Source organism: Podarcis melisellensis, assembly GCF_964234715.1.
Source record: "Podarcis melisellensis genome assembly, chromosome: 8".
Classification (NCBI taxonomy): Eukaryota; Metazoa; Chordata; class Lepidosauria; order Squamata; family Lacertidae; genus Podarcis; species Podarcis melisellensis.
In genome coordinates this window covers 90,218,116-90,239,370 of record NC_138540.1, presented here as the reverse complement: position 1 = coordinate 90,239,370, position 21,255 = coordinate 90,218,116, and the positions used below count along the sequence as shown (strand labels likewise).

The following is a 21,255-nucleotide window of genomic DNA, read 5'->3' as shown; positions in this document are numbered from 1 at the left end:
TGGAAAGAGCTTCGTTCAAAAAGGCCATCTTATGGCCCATCAAATAATTCATACAACAGAGAAACCCTATCAGTGCCAAGAATGTGGAAAAAGCTTCAGTCGAAGAGAGAGTTTCACTTCCCATCAGAGAATTCATACAGGGGAGAAACCATATCACTGCTTGGAGTGTGGAAAGAGATTTATTCTCAGAAGGCAGCTTACTGACCATCACAGAATTCATACAGGGGAGAAACCCTATAAATGTTTGGAATGTGGAAAGAGCTTCATTAAGAGCAGCAATCTCACTTCCCATAGAATAATTCATACAGCAGAGAAACCCTATCAGTGCTTGGAATGTGGAAAGAGCTTCAGTCGAAAGGACAATTTCACTTCCCATCAAAGAATTCATACAGGGGAGAAACCATATCAGTGCTTGGAGTGTGGAAAGAGCTTCAGTCACAGCTACCAGCTAAGTGTCCATCAAAGAAGTGTCCATATAGGGGAGAAGCCATATCAGTGCTTGGAATGTGGAAAGAGATTCACCCGGAGCACCAGTCTCACAACCCATCACAGAATTCATACAGGGGAGAAACCCTATAAATGTTTGGAATGTGGAAGCAGCTTCAATACGAGCAGTAAACTCACTTCCCATCAAAGAATTCATACAAGGGAGTAACCTTATCAGTGCTTGGAGTGTGGAAAGAGCTTCAGCCATAGGGCCCGTCTTGTTTGCCATCAAAGAACTCACATTGGGGACAAACTACAGTGGTGGCTGTATACAGATTTAATTGGAGGAGACTTTAGTTCGTATGAGGTAATGGTTGCAGCTGGGTTCTTTGCCACATCTGGTGCCCCATAGTAATTCCTACTACATACCCAGAACTGTGACTTTCAAGTCCTTGGCCAAGGTGTTGAATTCCTTCTTCATGTCATGCCTGGGGAGAGGGATAAGATAGAATATTATGAAAATGATATACAGGTGGTACATGACCCCAGTCAAGCTTGCAAAAATTTATCATTTGCCTGATAATAAATGTTGGAAATGCAAAGAAAATGAAGGTACATTCTTTCACCTTTGGTGGACGTGCCCAAGGATTAAGGCTTTCTGGGAGATGATCTATAATGAAATGAAAAAGATATTTTAATATACCTTCCTGAAGAAACCAGAGGCCTTTCTCCTGGGCATGGTCGGCCAGTTGGTGTCAAAGAAGGATAGAACTTTCTTTATGTATGCTACAACAGCAGCAAGAATACTCATTGCAAAGTACTGGAAGACACAGGATCTACCCACTCTGGAAGAATGGCAGATGAAGGTGATGGACTATATGGGATTGGCAGAAATGACTTGCAGAATCCGAGACCAGGGAGAAGAGTCGGCGGAAGAAGATTGGAAGAAATTTAAAGATTATTTACAGAAATATTGCAAAATTAATGAATGTTAGAATGATGTTGGAGAGAAACTAAGTGGTTTCCAGCTGTAATGCCCTAAGAGAATATGGAAAATAAGGTTTAGAATTAGGTTAAAATTTATTGCTAAGGATTTGCTGAACTAACAATTTGAATTGGAATACAAAAAAGGGAGGTATGAGGAGGTCTGGGAAATACGTTAATGGAAATAAGTAATGGAAATTTTGTGTGCTTTTAATTATTTTCATTTTGCATTTTTGTTATTTTTCTTTTCTTTTTTCTTTTTGATTTTTATTGTATTACTATTGAAAACTTTAATATTCTTTAAAAAAAGAGAGATTGGGTGACACTGATGAGTTTGCTGTCAATGTTGATCTTTTCTTGGAAGGACTTGGTGTAAAAATTGTGATAGTTGATTGAAAATTAGATATTATAGATTTTGGTCAAAGTGTCCTAGTATTAATCACATCCAGCCTTTTAGATAGGATGCGTTAGGCTTGATTTTTGTATGCCTGCATTTTGTAACCCTCATTCCACCCTCCTGTAAAGTTGTCGTGTGTAAGTTTCCTACCGCTTTCATCCTTATCAGACCCTAGAAGGGCAGATGATGTTTTGGGGGAGAGATCTGTGTTGAGCTAGCATCCATGTGAGAACTCACAGCTCTCCTCAAAGGTCTTTGACATGTTTTGGGAAAAGAGAACTAAGATAGGGACTAGGAACATCAACAGCCCCACCGTGGGTCTGGTTGCCAAGGGAATGGTGCAAAATATGAGACCCAAATGACCTGGGCACTCTGGGACACCCCAAGGTAATTTCAGAGGAGTCGATATCCACATTGAGCCACACATCCCATGACCTGTGACCTTTCTTGATTCAAGTGGATGAGCGTCGTGGCATTTTATGAGTCTTTGTGTGCTGTGTATATAAGCTTTCTTCTAATATGCCTCCTGGCAGCCTTTTCAAACCAGCCTTTCTGCTGAACAACTGGATAGCAAGGCTGTCCTATTGCAATAGTTTGAATAAACTGGGTCCCTGCAGGACTCTGAATCTGCTCTCCTTCTCTTGGTTCCGTGTTTTTATTTCAGATGTTCCCTTACATGTGTAACAAACTGCTGGCGTAGAAGCAAATTCTTACCACACAAGCAGGTAACTTACTTTATTATTTCTATAGCTGTTAAATTTGTGCAGTGCCCTTGATCTGAGGATGCCAGGGTGGTTCACATCATGAGCAGAGAGGTTCACAGAGCTTCCTCTTCCAGTGCTTCCAAGCTGCAAATTGGTGGGGCTCCTTCTTTTCTCCTGCTCTGGAGGGTGGGATCCAAACCAACGGCTTCAAGATAACAGGAATGGAGATTCCTATTAAACTTCAGAAAGATCTCTTTGACAGTAAGAACAGTTCAACAGTGGAAGAGACTCCGTCAGAAGGTGGTGGCCTCTTCTTCCTAGGAGGTTTTTAAGCAGAAGTTGGATGGCCAGCTCTCATGGAGTTGAGATTCCTGCACTGCAGGGGGTTGGACTAGATGTCCTTTGTGGTGCCCATCTTATATTTGTGCATCTGCCTCTTCCTGCCCAAGTGCAGAACTTTACATATGTCCCTGTTGAAATTCCTTTTGTTAGCTTGTGCCCAGGTCTCCAACCTGTTAAGCTCATGTTGAATCCTGATTCTTTCTTCTGTGACATTAGCTTCCCCTCCCAGTTTGGTGTCATCTGCAACTCTGATGAGCGTCCGCTCAACTCTTCTGTCCAAGTTGTCTAATAAAGGCATTGAACGACAGGCCCAGGACAGAATCCTGCGGCAATTGTCGCTTTCTTCCAGCACAGTGAGAAATATGCATTGGCCATCTTTAGTCCAGTTGTTCCGCAGCCTGTATTGTGGTATTTACACTCCTGGTTCTTCAGAGGCCAATCCCCTCAACCTCCCAAATAGGAGACAGCCAGCATCTTCAAAATTGACAAATTAAGGTCTACGTCTTGCTCAGGCATGTGCCTCCAGGCTGCAAATTGGTGGGGCCCCTTGTTTTCTCCTGCCCTGGAAGGTGGGATCTGAACCAACGGCCTCAAGATAAGAGGAATGGAGATTCTGATTAAAGTTCAGGAAAAACGTTCTGACTGCACGACATGTTGAACTGTGGATCAGACTCCCTCCGAAGGAGCTTTTTAAGCAGAGGTTGGGTGGTCCTCTGTTCATGCATTGCAGGGGGTTGGACTAGATGTCCTTTGAGGTGCCTTCCTCCGCTCCCCTCCTCTTCTCTTTCTGACTGCCACAGTCATCCTCCGCATCTCCAGGAAGGTGGCAGTGTCTGCTTGAAGCTCTTCCTGGGATCTGCTGAACACACAGAGGACGCCTGCCAGAAAAGGCACAACTGGGGGGGGGGTTCCTCTGTGAGTCAGGAGAAGCAAGGTTACATAGTGACACCCAAAGGATACCAGAGAAAGAAAGTTTCTATACAGGGATACAAAAGGTTATACACAAATTTATTTAGAGGTTCTACAAGTCACGAGAAGAGTTACTTTGTTTTGGAAAGTAGCAAAAAGCTTCATTGGGAAGGAAGCATAAGAGAGGAAGGCTGAATGAAATGGGGGCGGGGAGAGCCTCCCTCGACCTCCCAGTAAAGCTCGCATTGCCTTATTTCTTGCTTGAGGGTCCCAATCCTTTCAAGGTGCAGTTTACACCTTGCAGAGCCCCTTCTCCCCCCGGGCCTTTCGTGCTCCTTCTGCTTCTGTTTCCAAGGGAAGGAAGAGCTCAGAAGCCGGTCCAGGGGGTCCCCCAGAGAAGACCCCCCCCGGGTTGCTGCTGCAATGCCCGGGGCTCCTGCTTTGCAGAGGGAGGGGGGGAGAGCTGGGTGCGCCCGGCTCGCCCAGGGCTCAAAGGAACTGGGCTGGATTCCGGGAGAGGACTGGGAATAAAGGGGGCCGGGTCCCCCAGAGGCAAAGACCCTTCCTCCCCATCCCTTCCTGCAAGGGGGGTGGGATTTTGTCTCTGCTCCGCAAGTGCTGCCTCGGGGGCGCCTTCGGGGATCCGTGAGTCTCTTTTCTCTTCCCGCTTAGGGTGCATTGGGGAGAAGGGGGGTGTTCAGCCGCGCAATAAAGTATTTGAGGGGGGGCCAGCCACCCCACAGTTGAGGGGCATTGCCATTCATGTGATTGATAATGCGGGACGGGGCTTGCCAGCCTCCCCCCGTATTTTATTCCAGTTGGCGCTCCTGCCAGGGTCCCGGGGTGTGTGTGCATGGGGGGCTGTTCATTTCCTGCAGGGGGGACCCCCGAGTCAGGGAGCAGAGGGTCCTGGCCCCCTTCTTCTCTGCAAAACCAGGGAGGGGGCGAGTTTGCAGGAGCTCTGGGGGTCTTTGAGTCAGGGAGAAAAAGGCAGGCAAAGAAACCCCCTTCAGATGGACGAATCAGGGACACTGAGGAAGAGAGCCAGACATTTCGACAAGAAATACAGTGGTACCTCGGGTTAAGAACTTAATTCGTTCCGGAGGTCCGTTCTTAACCTGGAAGCTGTTCTTAACCTGAAGCACCACTTTAGCTAATGGGGACTCCTGCTGCCGCCGGAGATCGATTTCTGTTCTCATCCTGAAGCAAAGTTCTTAACCTGAAGCACTATTTCTGGGTCAGCGGAGTCTGTAACCTGAAGCGTCTGTAACCCGAGGTCCCACTGCATGTTCTTTTCCAAACGTTTTCACAATAACCTTCAGATCGAATACAGTGGTACCTCAGGTCGCATACGCTTCAGGTTACAGATGCTTCAGGTTACAGAATCCACTAACCCGAGGGACTATTTCTGGAAGGAATTAAGTACTTAACCCGAGGTAGCACTGGATATGCAAAGGAGGCAAAGCCGACCTGCTGTGCGAGAAAGACCAAGAGCGAGGCTGCGGGAGGACCGGGGCAGAGAAGGAGGCGCTGGACCCCCGGCGAGGGGCGAGGGAGCCCGGATCCTGCCGGCTGCTTTCCCCGGGCCCGATCCTGCCGGCTCTCCGGATGTTCTCCGCTCTTGGCCCAGCGCCTCCCGGGGGGGGGGGTCCCCACGAAGCTCGGCCCCCATCCAGGCTCTCCGGGAAGGGACCGTCTTGCCCAGGGAGGGAGCAGCTGGCCAAGGGTTAAGGGGCGCCGAGCTGGCTTCCTAGAGAGGACAGGAAAGGAAGGCGGGCCGCTCCTCCCCCCTCTGACGTCCCTTCCGGCCTGGCCCTCGCCTGCCGGGCTCTGGTGGGTCTCCTCTCGGGGGAAGCCTGCGGAACTCCCTGCCCCGGGAAGGGGCCAAGGCGGGCCGGGCGGAGGGCGGAGGCGGCCCTCGGAAGCAGCTCCGGAAAGCAAAGTCCCATCAAATGAGAAACTGCGTCGCTTCTCCTTTCGTGCACCCCCCACGCTGAGGTAACATGATGGATCTCAGGACTTTGCGGATCTCAGTTGATTTTGTTTCCTCTTCAGCTGAGAAAAGGCTCTTTCTCCGGGGCCACTTGCATTCATCCGCCAAAGGAGCATTCTCAGAATTGCTTCTCCATGAGGGAGTCTGTCAGCTGTCTCGCCCCTGGTGCTGCTCTCCCAATATTTCCCAGCTTCTCCCCTCTGCAGCCTCTGAACTATGACCTTCTGCAAACCACTGTTGTCAATCTCTCCTGTCCTCCTCTTCTCGGGAAGGTTCAGGAGGAGGGAAGAGGGTCTCCAGCATTCCTCTTGGGTCCAGTCCCGGACACCACCTGGAGCCTGTTGGAGAAAAGGTGGGATAGAAATGCCATTAGTAAAAGAGGGAACCCAGTTGAGAACCCAACCACTGCATTTGAGTCCAGTTTCTGAGGCGTCTTCCGGGGCAGTTCCACCCAGTGGGCCTTGCCACCGTCCCCTCGGATCCAGAGCAGGAAGTCCCCAAGGGACGGTGGCTGGAGCTAGACATGAGCCCTGCTGCTCACCAAGCCACCCAAGCAGATATGGCTGGGTTGGGGCGAAGCTCTGGCCTATGAAGTGGGGTGGGGAGGGACCCCCACTATTGCCCTGGCTCCAAATTACACTTCATACAAATGACTCACTTGTCATTCACAGTTATGACTTCTTCTTCCTCCTCCTCCTCTCCCCACGCTTGCTCAGGGAACATTCTTCTCTTGGCTGTGTATTGATCTTATAATAGAAGAATGTGTTTGATTCATAGGATTAGCTGCAGCTTGCATTAGGACACACAGAACTTGGCAGAGGACCAAGAGGCTCCTTCCGATCTCTTGGAGACTTCCGGAGAGCCCAGATGGATGAGCAAGACTCAGCTGGCCCTGAAGCAGGAAGAGGCCACGCCCTGGAAACGGGGAACAGTGGGGAATTCTGGGAAAACTCTGTGAAGAAGGAACCGGGTGAGGAGGACACCCCTTGCTCAGAGGTGCAGAGCCAGCAGCTCAGGCAGTTCTTCTCCCAGGAGACCAAAGGACCCCGAGAGGTTTGCAGCCAGTTCTACCATCTTGACCATCAGTGGCTGAAGCCAGAAAGGCACACGAAAGCTGAGATGCTGGACCTGGTGATCTTGGAGCAGTTCCTGGCTGTCCTTCCTCTGGAGGTGGAGATCTGGGTGAGGGAATGCAGAGCGGAGACCAGTTCCCAGGCGGTGGCCCTGGCCGAAGGATTCCTCCTGAGTCAGGCAGAGGAGAGGAAGCAGGCAGAGCAGCAGGTGAGAGAGACTTTCCTCTGGATACTCCCAAGGGGCTCCAAAGAGGAGGGAGAGTTTTCCCAAATCATCCTTTTTTGGAAAGCATATTATTATTATTATTATTATTTATGACACCCATGTGGCTGGGTGCCTTCCAGCACATATAAAAGCATAAGAAGACATCAGATGTCTTCTAAAAGCTATGCATTTTCTTATCTCCTTATCGCCTGAAGGGAGGGCATTCCCCAGGGTGGGGGCCACTGTGGAGAAGGTCTTCTGCCTGGTTCCCTGTAACTTCACTTACCACAGTGAGGGAATCAGCAGAAGACCCTCGGGACTGGACCTCAGTTCATGGAGACGCTCCTTTGGGTATAGTGGGCCTTTGAGGCCAACACTTTGAATTGTGCTGGGAAACGTTCTGGGAGCCAGGGAAGATCCTTGAGGACCAATGTTTCATGGTCCTGGCAGCCAACCCCAGACACCAGTCTAGCAGAAGCAGGAAGCAGCTTTCACCTCTGTCCCCCAAAAGCGCTTGCCTCTGCCATTCCTTCTCTATCCCTTCTCCCCATTCTCTGTTTTGAATCCTTGTTGCTCTTTCAGAGGAAGGATCTTTTGGCAGAAATGGGTCTTGATTCTTCTGAGGCAGAGAAGACTCCCTTGGACGCCAGAGTGAGGCCTCTGGGTAAGGAGGAAGGAGTGTTTTCTCCCCCGTTTTGTCACATTCTCTTGGTTTTGAAACTAATCTGTGAGTTCTTTGCATCTTTTGGGGGAAGACACCTGGAGCCCAGAGCTCGGGGGGAGGGGAGATGTATTTTTGCACAACTATTACAGTTGTACCTTGGGTTACATACGCTTCAGGTTACAGACTCCGCTAACCCAGAAATAGTGCTTCAGGTTAAGAACTTTGCTTCAGGATGAGAACAGAAATTGTGCTCCGATGGCACGGCAGCAGCAGGAGGCCCCATTAGCTAAAGTGGTGCTTCAGGTTAAGAATGGACCTCCGGAACGATTTAAGTACTTAACCCGAGGTACCACTATATATGAAATGGGTACAAATGTCCAAATGTGCTCAGCAGGGGAGACATTTACAATAGTAATTTGATTAGTTTACAATTACACTCCAATAATAGCCTCCTTATAACAATGCGACATTACAATACAATTACTAATACCAATCTTTAAGATATCAAATTACCGTATTTTTCGCCCCATAGGGCGCGCCGGCCCATAGGGCGCCCCTAGTTTTTTTGGGGGGGGGAATTATTTCCCCCCCCCCAGACGCGGGGCTGGGGTGGGGGAAGCCTGAGCTTCCCCCGACCCCAGCACCCAGAACAGGCTACTATTCGCAAGCCTAGGGAGCATGCGGGAAGTCGCGCCCGAAGGCTTCAGGATGCAGGCATCTCTCTTCGGGATGCAGGCAACTCCGCAAACCAGGTCAGGGAACAGCGGGGTGGCGGCGCTCCAGCTCGCCATTGTCCCCCAAGCTTGTGGAGCCCGATATCTGCTGTGCAGCGCGCCCCAGGCTTCGGGATGCAGGCTGCTATCCGCAAGCCTTGGGAGCCCGACGGGAACTCCCACGGAACTCCCAAGGTTTGCGGATAGCTTCCTGAAGCCTGGAGAGCGAGAGGGGTCCATGTGCACCGACCCCTCTCACTCTCCAGGTTCAGCGAAAGCATGCATTCACCCCATAGGATGCACACACATTTCCCCTTCATTTTTGCGTCCTATAGGGCGAAAAATACGGTATATAATATAGGTGGCCCCCCGCATGCTAAAACCAATGGTTTGATGATTTTCTTGATTTCTGTATTCCAAAATCTTATTAATTTCAATTACACTCCTGTCAAGATAACAGTCCTTTATACAACAGCTGCAGTATTAATGACATCCATTTGTATTGAAACATCAAATAATATATAAAAGTACAAGTGAGGCACTCCAGCGAGATCCTTACTCTTCCCGTGTGAGGCAATCTTTCTGTTCGTGATATTTCTTCCTGTCCTTGTAAAATGTTCTGTCTATCTTTTCCTGGTTGTTGCTCTTCTCCATCATTCCTTGGGCGGAGCTAATATCCCATTGTGGTTTCAGAAATTCTCCATCGCTCTGTCCTGTGCTTCGTTGTTTGGCAACTTTAACAGCAGCTGCAAAAATCAAAATGTCCAAATGAATAACCTCTTTTAGCCATTTTTCTTCTACACCTGGGAAAGAGAGGGATCTGTCAGAATTCCAAATGACTCAGTAATGAACCTTATCAGCTCCTACACAACTTTCAGATTCCTTACATCCCGCTGTCTGGCCTTAGATAAATGTGCATTTATCCAATTAGATTAAATTCCAAGTCCTTTTAGCATTATTCAGTTCAGTCTGTATATAATAAAGGATGGGGAAGAGTCAGCTCTAATTTTCCAGCGTAAACATTTTGCAAAATAGCTTCCCTCCCTTTTTCCTTTTCGTTTTTACACACACAGTTCCATTTGATGTTATATTCCATATCTGCAGTCCAGTTTCATCCCTGCTCACCTGTACATAGATATTTTCAACTAGTATTCAATCGCAGGCTGCCAATTCATTAGTGTAGAGAAGAAAACTTTATATAAAGAAGCCATAGGCTCCCCTCCCCCACTCACTGTCTGTTGCAGCAAATGAAGTTTATTCCCAAATTCAAACCTTAAAAATCTTGCAGCTGGTTCAGTTCCACAGTTTATGATCTCATCTCTTCCAGAAACGCCTGTACATTAGTCCAAATTGAGCTCTAATTGACAGGAGCACCTCTGCTTCTTAATGGCAGCAAACGAGGGTTTTTGGCAGACGAAGGGCTTTTGCACTCAGCGCCTTCCTGCCTCCCGCAATCCATGCCGGAGCCGGAACCTGGTACCGAGACAAACTGGAAGTGAAGCCCGTTTCCCCCCTGTCCCTGGGAAAAACTTGCAAGGAGAATTACCCTCAATCATCCTTGTTTTTCCTTTGCCAACGATCTCCCGCTGCCTCCATTAAAGCAGAGCGGAACCGGAAGCTAGCAGAGGAGACTTGGACGAAGCCCCATCTGTACTTAGAGATGCACTGTTTCACCTCTGAGAGAAGCAGGCGCTCACGGTTTCCACTTACCTTTGTCTCTCCCAGGTGACGGAATGATGCCACCAAGACCTGCTCCCTCATCTTTTCATGGTGGTGGAGGGGAGGCAGCAGCTGTGGACCCAGATCAGGTAGGGGGAAGGAGCCTTGTGGGGAAGGAGCGCTGGGATGCAGACTGGCTGGACGCAGTTGGATGCAGAGGAATGGTGGGAGGAGCCAGAGAAGAGGGAGCCGACTGGGAGGAGGAGGAGGGGTCTGAAGCTGGAGAGGGAAGAGGGCTCAGGGAGCAGAGGGAGTCTGTGGCAGAGAGCAGCCCAGACTGCGAGGCAGAAGCTGCAGCAGGAGAGAGGAGGGATGAGGAAGGCAGAGAGGGGTCTGGCCGCTGTAGAAAACAACAGAGCCAAGTGAATGTTCTCCTCTTAGAGCCTTTTCCCCTTTCTGTTAGGGTCCAGTGTGCTTTGAAGATTTAGATGTCCATTTCACAGACGAGGAGTGGGCGTTGCTGGATCCTGACCAGAGAGCTCTCCATAAGGAAGTCATGGAGGAGAATCGTGGGATCTTGGACTCTCTCAGTAAGGCTCCCTATTGGATCATCCTATCTGTTTTGTAATGCAAGACATCTCTCTATGTGACGAACCTCTGATATTTCGATGGGGCTCAACAGCGCCACCCACAGCACCTGGGATGTTAACACTCCCACAGGAAACCTTGGAGGGATGGCTATTGATTGTTTTCCCTGTGACTATTCTTCCTCCAGTTCTGTCGTTTAAAACCCTGATCAGGCTGTCTGAACTGCCCAGGCCTTCTTAAATGTAGGCTTCAGAGTGATTTTTGACCAGAGTTGCTTGACAAATTCCACGATTGAACCAAACTCCATCCCAGAAAAGAGCCAGGCTTTTTGAATCTCAGGCAGTGAACCCTGTAGTAACAATAATGATAATTTTATTATTTTTACCCTGCCCATCTGACTGGGTGGCCCCAGCCAACAAATAGAAAAACATAATCAAACATCAAACATGAAAAACTTCCCGATACAGAGGTGCCTTCAGAAGTCCTCTAAAAGTTGCATAGTTATTTCCCTGACATCTGTTGGGAGGGCGTTCCACAGGGTGGGTTCCCCTATCGAGAAGGCCCCCTGCCTCGTCCCCTGTAACTTCTCCCTGTCATGTAACATTTAATTAAGGAAACTTTAATAATAATAATAATAATAATGCTGATATGACAAGTTTCTGCTGCATGTCGAGAATTTATGAAAATTGGTTTAAGGTGATGCACATCATCATTAAATTTTTAGCCACTAAAGAAATCGGCCATGTTTTAGATGATAATGAAAGCACATTTTATTTATGAAGATAGTACAGATGCATATTTAAATCTGAACAAAATGACGTTACCAGGTTAAGATGTACTTTTAAAAACTTGAGAGAGAAAACATCTAGTATTCAACTTGATTTGTATATGAAACTATACAGAACAAAAGGAATATTATAACATCTACATCCCTTCAGTTCTTTCTCTGTCCCAAGCATTAATTAGCATTGTTTCATAATTTGGGGCAGCACTTCTTCCCGAGACTCTAATCCGTTTGCCTCTTAGTTTCAGGTGGTGATGAATTGGAAATGAAGAACAAGGGAGACCGCAACGAAATCCACACAATGGAGGAGCCATATCAGGATTCAGACTGTGGAGAGGGCTTCAGTCAGAGCTCCCATTCCACTTCCCATCAAAGAAATCCCCTTGAGAAGAAACCCTATCAGTGCTTGGAATGTGGAAAAAGCTTCACTTGGAAACAGAGTTTCGCTACCCATCAAAGAATTCATACAAAAGAGAAACCCTATCACTGCTTGGAGTGTGGAAAGAGCTTCAGTCAAAGCCACAACCTCACTTCCCATCGTAGAATTCATACAGGGGAGAAACCATATCACTGCGTGGAATGTGGAAAGAGCTTCAGTCAGAGGGCCAAGCTCACTTCCCATCGTAGAATTCATACAGGGGAGAAACCATATCACTGCGTGGAATGTGGAAAGAGCTTCACCTGGAAAAAGTGTTTCACTTCCCATCAAAGAATTCATACAGGGGAAAACCCCTATCAGTGCCTGGAATGTGGAAAGAGCTTCACCAGGAAAGAAAGTCTCACTGTCCATCAAAGAATTCATACAGGGGAGAAACCGTATCAGTGCTTGGAATGTGGAAAGAGCTTCACCTGGAAAATAAGTTTCACTTCCCATCAAAGAATTCATACAGGGGAAACCCCCTATCGGTGCCTGGAATGTGGAAAGAGCTTCATTAACAGCGCCACACTCACTTCCCATCAAAGAATTCATACAGGGGAGAAACCCTTTAAGTGCTTGGAATGTGGAAAGAGCTTCACCTGGAAAATAAGTTTGACTTCCCATCAAATAATTCATACAGGGGAAACCCCCTATCGGTGCCTGGAATGTGGAAAGAGCTTCATTAACAGCGCCACACTCACTTACCATCAAAGAATTCATACAGGGGAAAACCACTATCGGTGTTTGGAATGTGGAAAGAGCTTCAATCAGAGGGCCCATCTCGCTTCTCATCGTAGACTTCATACAGGGGAGAAACCATATCAGTGTGCGGAATGTGGAAAAAGCTTCATTAGAAAGCACAGTTTCACTTCCCATCAAAGGATTCATACAGGGGAGAAACCATACCAGTGCATGGAATGTGGAAAGAGCTTCAGTCAGAGGGCCAAGCTCACTTCCCATCAAAGGATTCATACAGGGGAGAAACCATATCAGTGTGCGGAATGTGGAAAGAGCTTCAAACAGAGTGCCCATCTCACTTCTCATCGTAGACTTCATACAGGGGGGAAACCCTATCAGTGTGCGGAATGTGGAAAGAGCATCATTCCAAAGCACAGTTTCACTTCTCATCGTAGACTTCATACAGGGAAGAAAGCCTATCAGTGCATGGAGTGTGGAAAGAGCTTCATTAGAAAGAACAGTTTCATTTCCCATCAAAGAATTCATACAGGGGAGAAACCCTATAAGTGCTTGGAATGTGGAAAGAGCTTCAATCAGAAGGCCCATCTCACTTCTCATTGTAGACTTCATACAGGGGAGAAACCATATCAGTGTGCGGAATGTGGAAAGAGCTTCACCAGGAAAGAAAGTCTCATTGCCCATCAAAGAATTCATACAGGGGAGAAACCATATCAGTGCTTGGAATGTGGAAAGAGCTTCACCTGGAAAGAAAGTCTCATTGCCCATCAAAGATTTCATACAGGGGAGAAACCATATCAGTGCTTGGATTGTCGAAAGAGCTTCACCAGGAAAGAAAGTCTCACTTCCCATCAGAGAAATCTTACAGGGGAGAAGCCATTTCAGTGCCAAGAGTGTGATCGGAGGGATTTATGAAAGTCTGGTCTCATTTTTAAAGTTCTCTTAAAAAATACAGTTGGACCTCTTAAAAGGACTTAGAGCTGGCTGAAAAAGCTAAAATCAAGGCTTGGACAAGTTCGTTTCTCTTTGAAGGAACAGTAGAATGTTAGCCGCTTTGAGACTCCTTAAAGGGAGTGAAAGGCGGGATATCAAATCCAAACTACTATTCTTCTTCTTCTTCTTCTTCTTCTTCTTCTTCTTCTTCTTCTTCTTCTTCTTCTTCCTCTTTGCTCAGAGAGTCGGAAACAACTCTCAAGGGACCCTGGAGCCAAACACTTGCAGAGTTTTCCTCTAGCTTCTGAAGCAAAGGGTGTTCAGAAATTTGTTCCCCACGGAGGTAGAAGCTCATCAGGCCCCCAGGGTCCCCGGATGGAGGAGCTCTGCACCTGCACCATGCCCGGGGTGTTGGAAAAGCGCCTGGGAAGACCGCCACCTTCCCAAGACACCGAGACATCTCTCCGGTGGTCACCCTCTGGCTGTAAATCTTCCTCAGTCCAGAGAGACTGGTAATAAGCAACCCCTCCCTCCTGAGAGGAGCACGCTCGTCTTCTGGCATCTCATTGCAGAAGAAAGAGACAATCAGTAGCTATAAACTACTTTATTCATTGTCTATACACAGAGAATCCACCAGCATGTCTGCTCTCTCTGAGCAGCAGAACAGAAGAGCGCACTTCACACAGAAGCGAAAGTAACTTTTCACAGTACTGAGACTGTGCTGAGACTTCCTGTCTCACGCTCTAAGACACTCACATGATGTAAACAACCATTGAGCTGCTCTCTCAGCAGCTGGTGAGATAAAAATCTGCAGGGAGAGAGGGACCAGCAAAAGGGTTAAGGGGTGCCGAGCTGGCTTCCTAGAGAGGAATAAAGGGAGGAGGCTCCCCAGAGCACAAGCTCCGCCCCCATCCAGGCTTTTGTCTCTCTGCTCCGCAAGTGCTGCCTGGGGTCGCCTTCTGGGATCCGGTGAGTCGCCTTGGGGAGATGGGGGGGTCCCAGGGCTGCAGGGGAGGGTCCCCCCAAGAAGACCCCTCTGGGGCCCTGGCTCCTGAGAGAGAAGGGAGAGCTTCGCTTTGCAAGGGCTCAGAAGAACAGCCATGAGGGCCAGGGAGTCATGATGAGGGACCCCCAAAGTCATCTAGCCCACCCCCGGCCAGGCAGAAATCTTCTGCCCAGCCTGGGGCTTGAACCCAGGGGCCTGAGATCAAAGAGACTCGTGCTCTACCCACTGAGCTCTCCTGCCTTGTTCGGGTTCATTTCTGGATGTCCATGATGCACGTGGCTCCTCCTGGAACAGCCTCAGAGAGAGAGAATGTGAGCTTGGTTTGCTCCACCTTGCAAGGGTTAAAAAGAACTGGGCTGCAGAGGGGCAGAAACAGGTCCTCCCGGCAAGAGGGGGAGGGGCCTTTGGTCTCCTGCAGGAGCTGCCTCAGTTTCCCTTCTGGCATCTGGTGAGTTTCCTCTCTTTTCTGCCCTAGGGTGCAGTGGGGAGAAGTGGGGCGAGGTGTCCCAGGGCTGCAGGGGACGGATCCATGGGGATTCTGCTCAGCTCCTGCAAGGGGATCCCCAAGCCAGGGCTAAGAGGTTCTGCCCCCCTTCCTCTCTGCAAAGCCAGGGAGGCTGCAAGTAACACGAGGTCTGCAAGTCTTCCTTCGCATTCAAGAGACCGCTTGCTACAGTCACAGAAAATTGCTGATGTGTAAACCAAACTAAACCTGATGGATGCTAACCCTGTAGACACACCGATGACAACAGGTTATCAGGTAGATGATACTGAAGAAGCAGTTTCTGACACTACACTGTACAGAAGTGTGCTAGGCAAACTAAACCTTATTGCTAGATGTTCAAGACCTGACACTGCAGTAAACACGAATTTGCTAAGCAGAGACATCAACAATCCTACTGTTAAGGACTGGAAAGCTCTGAAACGCATAGCACGCTATTTGAATGGCACTATGCACTACAGACTGAGATTTAACAATCAAAAGTCGGGCGGTCTTGAGATATTTGCTGAAGCAAAACAGCAAGCTGGCTGGCAATCGCTTCCCAACTTGAACCCAAAGAATGTAGAATCATGAAGGCATACACAGCCTCTGGAAAGGTGATTCCATGCTGTTGCAACTCATGCCTTAGATTCTGCATTTCCATGAGGTGAGCACGCACATCTGCTCCATCAGCAAGGGCCATATCATGCAACTTGACATAAAAGAACAAAGAAGCGCCCGCCTCTGTTCTTAAATGTGACTGTTGGAGACTGTCCCACATCTCTCTGGCTGAGGCCTTGTCACACAAAAGACGCAACTCTTCAGGGGACACAAGAAGCATCAGAGTTCCCCTTGCTTTGGAATCCTTAGCCTCCCATTCTCCGGTTATTGGAGCTGGGGGGGGCGCGTCTGATATCACATGAAACAGACCCTCTTTTCTTAGCAAAGCTTCTGCATACTGCACCCAGTCCTGATAATTCCCTTTTGAGAGCTTTAGAATTCCCATCGCAAATTGAAGAGCCTCTGTCACTCTTGCACGGGCCATCTGTATTCCAAAAGCACGAGGCTTTTGCTTTCTGAGCTTCTGCTGCAACCGATCAGAGCTTTTGGCTAAAAGTTCAAAGCCCACCCTTATCGCCATTAATTAGGGACTGGCAGGCTTCCTGGGGCTTGAGCACATACCTCTCATCAATCTTCTTGACATGCAGAGAAGATAACCTGCATTCCGTTCTTCTAGGCCCAAAGTCAAAAATGTCGGAACCTGTGCTCGGCCAAGCTGATAAAGCTCATCCCCCTCCGGCCGAGTCCTCCGGAATCGCCTCCGACGTGATTGATGACCTGAGCCTCTGATAAGGCTCCAGGCACATCCCCCATTCAGCAGAGAACCAAAGCAGCATGCAGAAGGGATGAGATTTATCATAGCTACATCGCTATGCTTCAGTTCTTACTACGCAGACAGAAAACAACATCCTCTCTGTGAAAGCAGAGAGCAACTGAACAACAAAGGAACAAGAAACCAGTACGTCACACTTTGGGGAGGAGTCACTGAGTCAGGAAGAAAAGGGCCTGCAAAGGAACCCTGATGGGATTGAGGAATCAGCCACGTTCCTTAGCCCAGGTGGCAGCCAGATGGAAACATTTGAAGGCAGAAATAAAAATTGGCCTCTGTGCTAAACAAAGTCCTTCCATCTCGCAGTGCGCAGTTAGTGTTATGTACTGAAGTTCTCACCCTGGGCCAGCAGGGGGAAACTGTAGATAGTTTTCACTCAGTTCCACATATGCAAATAAGGGATTGAAAGTGATATTCAGTGATTGGATAGTTACAGAAAGTGGTTACCGTTGCGTTGTATTGGAGCTCTATATAAGCAGGCTGGCTGAACCCTTCAGCTCAGTTCCGTTCTGGCCTGTGAATAAACAAGAGCTGTTTGACGAATTACTGTGTCGTCTGATATGTTCACCCACAACTTAACAGTTAGACCCATGGAACTCCCTGCCACAGGAGGAAGAGATGGCTTGAGAAGAGGATGAGGCCAATTCAGGCAGGAGCAGAGGGCTAGCGATGGCTCCAGGCCCCCCAGTGGGAGGCAGCCATGTGTCTGAAGGGGGAGAGAGTTGCCCTCAGAACAAAGACAGAAGTCTGTCTTCAGAATATGGGAATATGGTGCTTGAACTCCGAGTCTGGGCTGTGATTCGGACTCATCCATGCTGGCCCAGGGAACATTTCTCTTCTCCTGACTGTCTATCAATCTTGTAGTAGAAGAATGCATTTCCTTTACAGGATTCTCTGGCACCTCTCATTAGGACAAGCAGAACTTGGCAGAAGACCTAGGGACTCCTTCCGATCTCCTGGGAACAGAGATGGATGAGCAAGACTCAGTTGGCCCTAAAGCAGGAAGAGGCCTTGCAACCCAACATGGGAGCAGTGGGGGAATCTGGGAAAACACTGTGAGGAAGAACCCGGGTCAGGAGGACCCCTTGCTCAGAGATGCAGAGCCAGCAGCTCAGGCAGTTCTGCTCCCAGGAGGCCAAAGGACCCCGAGAGGTTTGCAGCCAGTTCTACCACCTTTGCTGTTGATGGATGAAGCCAGAAAGGCACATGAAACTGAGATGCTGGACCTGGTGATCTTGGAGCAGTTCCTGGCTGTCCTTCCTCCAGAGATGGAGAACTGGGTGAGGGAATGTGGAGCAGGGACTGCATCAGCCGGTTGCATCAGCTAGCAGACTCAAGCCTGCAGACTTACTATCTCACACAGCATTCTGGGATCCCAACACTCCCCACCCGGCAAGAACAGCACAGAGGGACAGAAGAAGGGATCCTTCCATGTGGAAAACGGGAATGTTTGTGCACAGGATTTGAAGAATGATTTGAAGAACACCAGCTTCTTAATGCCCCTCATTAAAATACACAATGAATAATTCCATTAACACATCAAAATATGCATCCATAAAATGTGCAGGAAAAGAATCCAATTAATACAGAACATCAATTAAGAGGCAGAAAATAACAAAGTGTAACAGTTCGCCTTTATGTTCTCTAAGAGGACAACCTTTCTCTTTTAGGGTCCAGTGTGCTTTGAAGATGTGGCTGTCCATTTCACAGATGTGGACTGGGCATTGCTGGATCCTGACCAGAGAGCTCTTCATAAGGAAGTCATGGAGGAGAATTGGGGGATCTCGGACGCTCTCAGTAAGACTTAATATTATGCCTACCCCCCTCCAAGATGGCCCCCTTTTGCTCTTGAAGGACTGGCCTGTCTGCAGTCCCCACAGCCTCCCATCAGGGAACCTTCATGGGGGCAGAAGCAGAGGAAAGGCCTCAGGAAAGCAGCCATGGCTCTGGCCAGATGCACAGAAGGAGGAGGAGGGGCGCTGACCGCTCTCCTTCCCCCTCAGACTCCATCCATCAGCAGCCCCCATCCCCTCATAGGGGCAGGGTCACCAGAGGTGCAAGTTGCTGAGCAGGGGGGAAGATCCTCCAGGGCAGATAAGACCCCCCCCCAATATTTTTTTCAGGCTCCTGTAAACTGCCCAGGCCTTCTTAATAAATGTATCTTCAAAGTGATTCTGGAAGTTGATGTAGCTTGTCATCATCAGGACAGAAACCCTATCGGTGCTTGAAATGTGGAAAGAGATTCATTGAGAAGGCCAAACTCATGATTCATGAAAGAGTTCCCAGTGGGGGGAAACGATTTCAGTGCCAAGAGTGTGGAAAGAGCTTCAGTCACAGGGCCTGTCTTGCTTCCCATAAACAAGCAGGACACACACGACTGTTTGTTGGCATCAGGCTGCAAGAAGCTCAGGGCAGCACCTGGACAACATCCTTGCCGTGTGTCTTGATCTATCAGAAAAGAACATGGAGAAGTGGCAGGTTTGGGCACCTAGGAGAATATCCTACACCCAAAGACACCCCATGTGGTTTAGCAGACAGACTAAGAGCCCTGGAGCTGGAGGAGGGAGACCTGGGCCCAGTTCCCCCCATGGCTAGGAGCTCTGGAGGGAGGTGGGGAAGATGGGGAGTGAGAGGAGCTGGTTCTGGGTGGAAACATCCACTCTGAGGAAAAGGCCACCAGCTAGAGAAAGGAGTCTCTGAGCTTACTGGGAAGGACAGTGTGTGGTGTCCTGGGAGAGTAAATCAGGCCAGGAATGAACTGGGAGGCTGAGCCAGGAGAAGGAGGAGCTGGAAAGAGACCGGCTGCTGAGCTCTCATCCCAGTCAGGAGGGGAGAGATCCTTCTAGAAAGAGAAGACTCCCAAACCAGAGATCCCTTGGGTCTTTTGCCTGGAGTACCTCGGGAGTAGGGTAACTGGCAGAAAGTGCCACCTTGTTAAGAGCCAAAGTCTTAAGTGTGAAACAACTGAGAAAACCTTGAAGGGAAATAACATTGTAAACTGAAATATCATAAGTTCTATCCACTCATGTCATAAAATCGTTAATGTTTACTTGAACAAATCTTGCCTTAGACCCCCAATTAGTAAGTTTTACCTCACACAAGTCCCCCACAAGATAATCTGAGGTAGTTGGAGGGCATTTGTGGGAATTGTGTTCTGTGAGGAGGGTGCACTATATTTAAGAGAGAGAACGGGCCCAAGGCTGCCGGGGGGAAAAGAGCCCTTGCGTCGTCGCATATTAATTGGGGGCAGCGGTGGGATAGGAAGTTAAAACCCACACAGAAACGCACCCAGAGACACAGAACAACCAGTTTAATAAAGGAGTGAAGTTATTTGATTAAAAAGAGAAAAAAATCCTGTCAGAAAGTGACCAGCAAGCGCCAAGCCAAAGAGACTCAGGATGACGCAGCTGCTGCGTCTGAGGAGAATCCTAATATATTGAGTTAGAGATGATGAGGCTAAGATTGGAATTGTCTAAGGTTGAAGCAGAGAAAGAAAGAGAAGAGGCCAGAATGGCAGCTGCCCTTCATCTAGCAGAGATACAGGCTGAGAGAGAGAGAGATGAGCCCAAGAAGAAAGAGACAGGGAGGCCAAGATGGCCCATGAAAAAGAGATGCTTCCTTTCAAAATGGAGGAGATTAAGGTGAGGGCAGAACTGCCGCAAGCAATGTTGGGGGTGGAGATTTTACCTCAGCAAATGTAAAGTACCATATTTTTTGCTCCATAGGACGCACCTGACCCAAAGACGCACCAAGTTTTTAGAAAACAGGGGGAGGGGGACAGGAAGACAAGGGGGGAAAAATCTGACTCAAATGTTGTACTAAACTATTTAAAATGGCAAAGTGGGTGGCTCCTGTCCACTTTGCTGCTTTAAAGTGAGCCGCGGTATATAATGAAGAGAATGGAAAAAGGACAGACATTCCATTAGAATGTAGCTGTTTTCATCATCACTGGGAAGTCAGTATTGGCAGCAGCCACAAAAGCTAAAAATTTGAGCATTTTACTGTTACTAATCAAGAATATTAATAGTCAGGGAGAGAAACCAGGGCTGTGCAAATGAGAAGTGCTTGGAGTATGGAGGAACAGCAAAGAGATCAAATGATTGTGCTCCAGTTCCTAAATCTCTGAAGTTTTCTCAAAACAGGCATGGTTGTTTTGAAAGGAAGATTCAAAATGGAGTGACTGAGCAAAGAACAGAGGAGGAAAAGAGGGCAGATAAATAGCTTCCATTCAATACCAAGAGAACACAATGTTTTTGGTTTGGTATAGGTGGACTGTACTTGTAAGAATTTGTACAATGAATTATAGATTTGGAGTGGAATATCAGTGCCTCTTTTCAGCAATAAAGATTAGCTGCTAGGAACATGGTCCACACACAAACACACAGGATGTCCGGTTATAGTTGTGCAGTTTGATCTGTTCCTGAGCCAGATGCCTGCTCGGTTTTAGCTGAGCTCGCTATGACTGGTTTGTGGAGATGCTTTGCATGTATTGATGACTATTTCCGCAAAACTGCTACTTGAAGAAATGCCCAAACTTAATATTTTTAAACTTCAAATGGAGCTCAGAATCCAGTCAGGCAATCCTTTGCAGTTGAATTAGGAGGCACTGAGAGACGGCAATTTGCTGCTCCCCACCCTCACTGAGCAGCCCAGGAGCACAAAGTCTTCCCTCTGCTTGCAAACCTTGTCGGGGCTTCAGGGGAAAGCAAAGGCTGCAGGCAGAGCAGTGTGGCTCCTCTCCCCACCCCCAGAGCGCGGGGCAACAGCGATTTGGCTCCAGGGATCGCACATTTGCTCCATAAGACGCACATTTTCCTTATTTTTTAGGAGGGAAAAAGTGTGTCCTATGGAGCGAAAAATACAGTGATGGTGTGCAGGCATTCCTGTTTA

General features: G+C 48.3%; 1 protein-coding gene and 1 long non-coding RNA gene across 3 annotated transcripts in view; both read left to right on the top strand.

The window, feature by feature from the left end:
* Window positions 1–21,255, top strand: part of LOC309375923 (uncharacterized protein) — a gene marked incomplete at its 5' end in the record, with an annotated part of 44,525 nt that overhangs the window by 6,584 nt on the left and 16,686 nt on the right. Inside the window, 5 exons of one of the 2 annotated variants that reach the window (XM_081921900.1) lie at window positions 5,578–5,595; window positions 6,533–7,036; window positions 7,616–7,697; window positions 10,136–10,218; window positions 10,533–10,659. In XM_081921900.1, the coding sequence (XP_081778026.1) occupies window positions 6,623–7,036; window positions 7,616–7,697; window positions 10,136–10,218; window positions 10,533–10,659 (706 nt within the window). Of the gene's footprint in view, window positions 1–5,577; window positions 5,596–6,532; window positions 7,037–7,615; window positions 7,698–10,135; window positions 10,219–10,532; window positions 10,660–21,255 lie in introns of those variants that run through there. The other variant, XM_081921901.1, reaches the window with a different exon arrangement.
* LOC309376251 lies at window positions 1,724–2,442 on the top strand. Its single transcript, XR_014171112.1, has 2 exons — window positions 1,724–1,995; window positions 2,059–2,442. It is a non-coding gene; the product is annotated as an uncharacterized lncRNA (long non-coding RNA).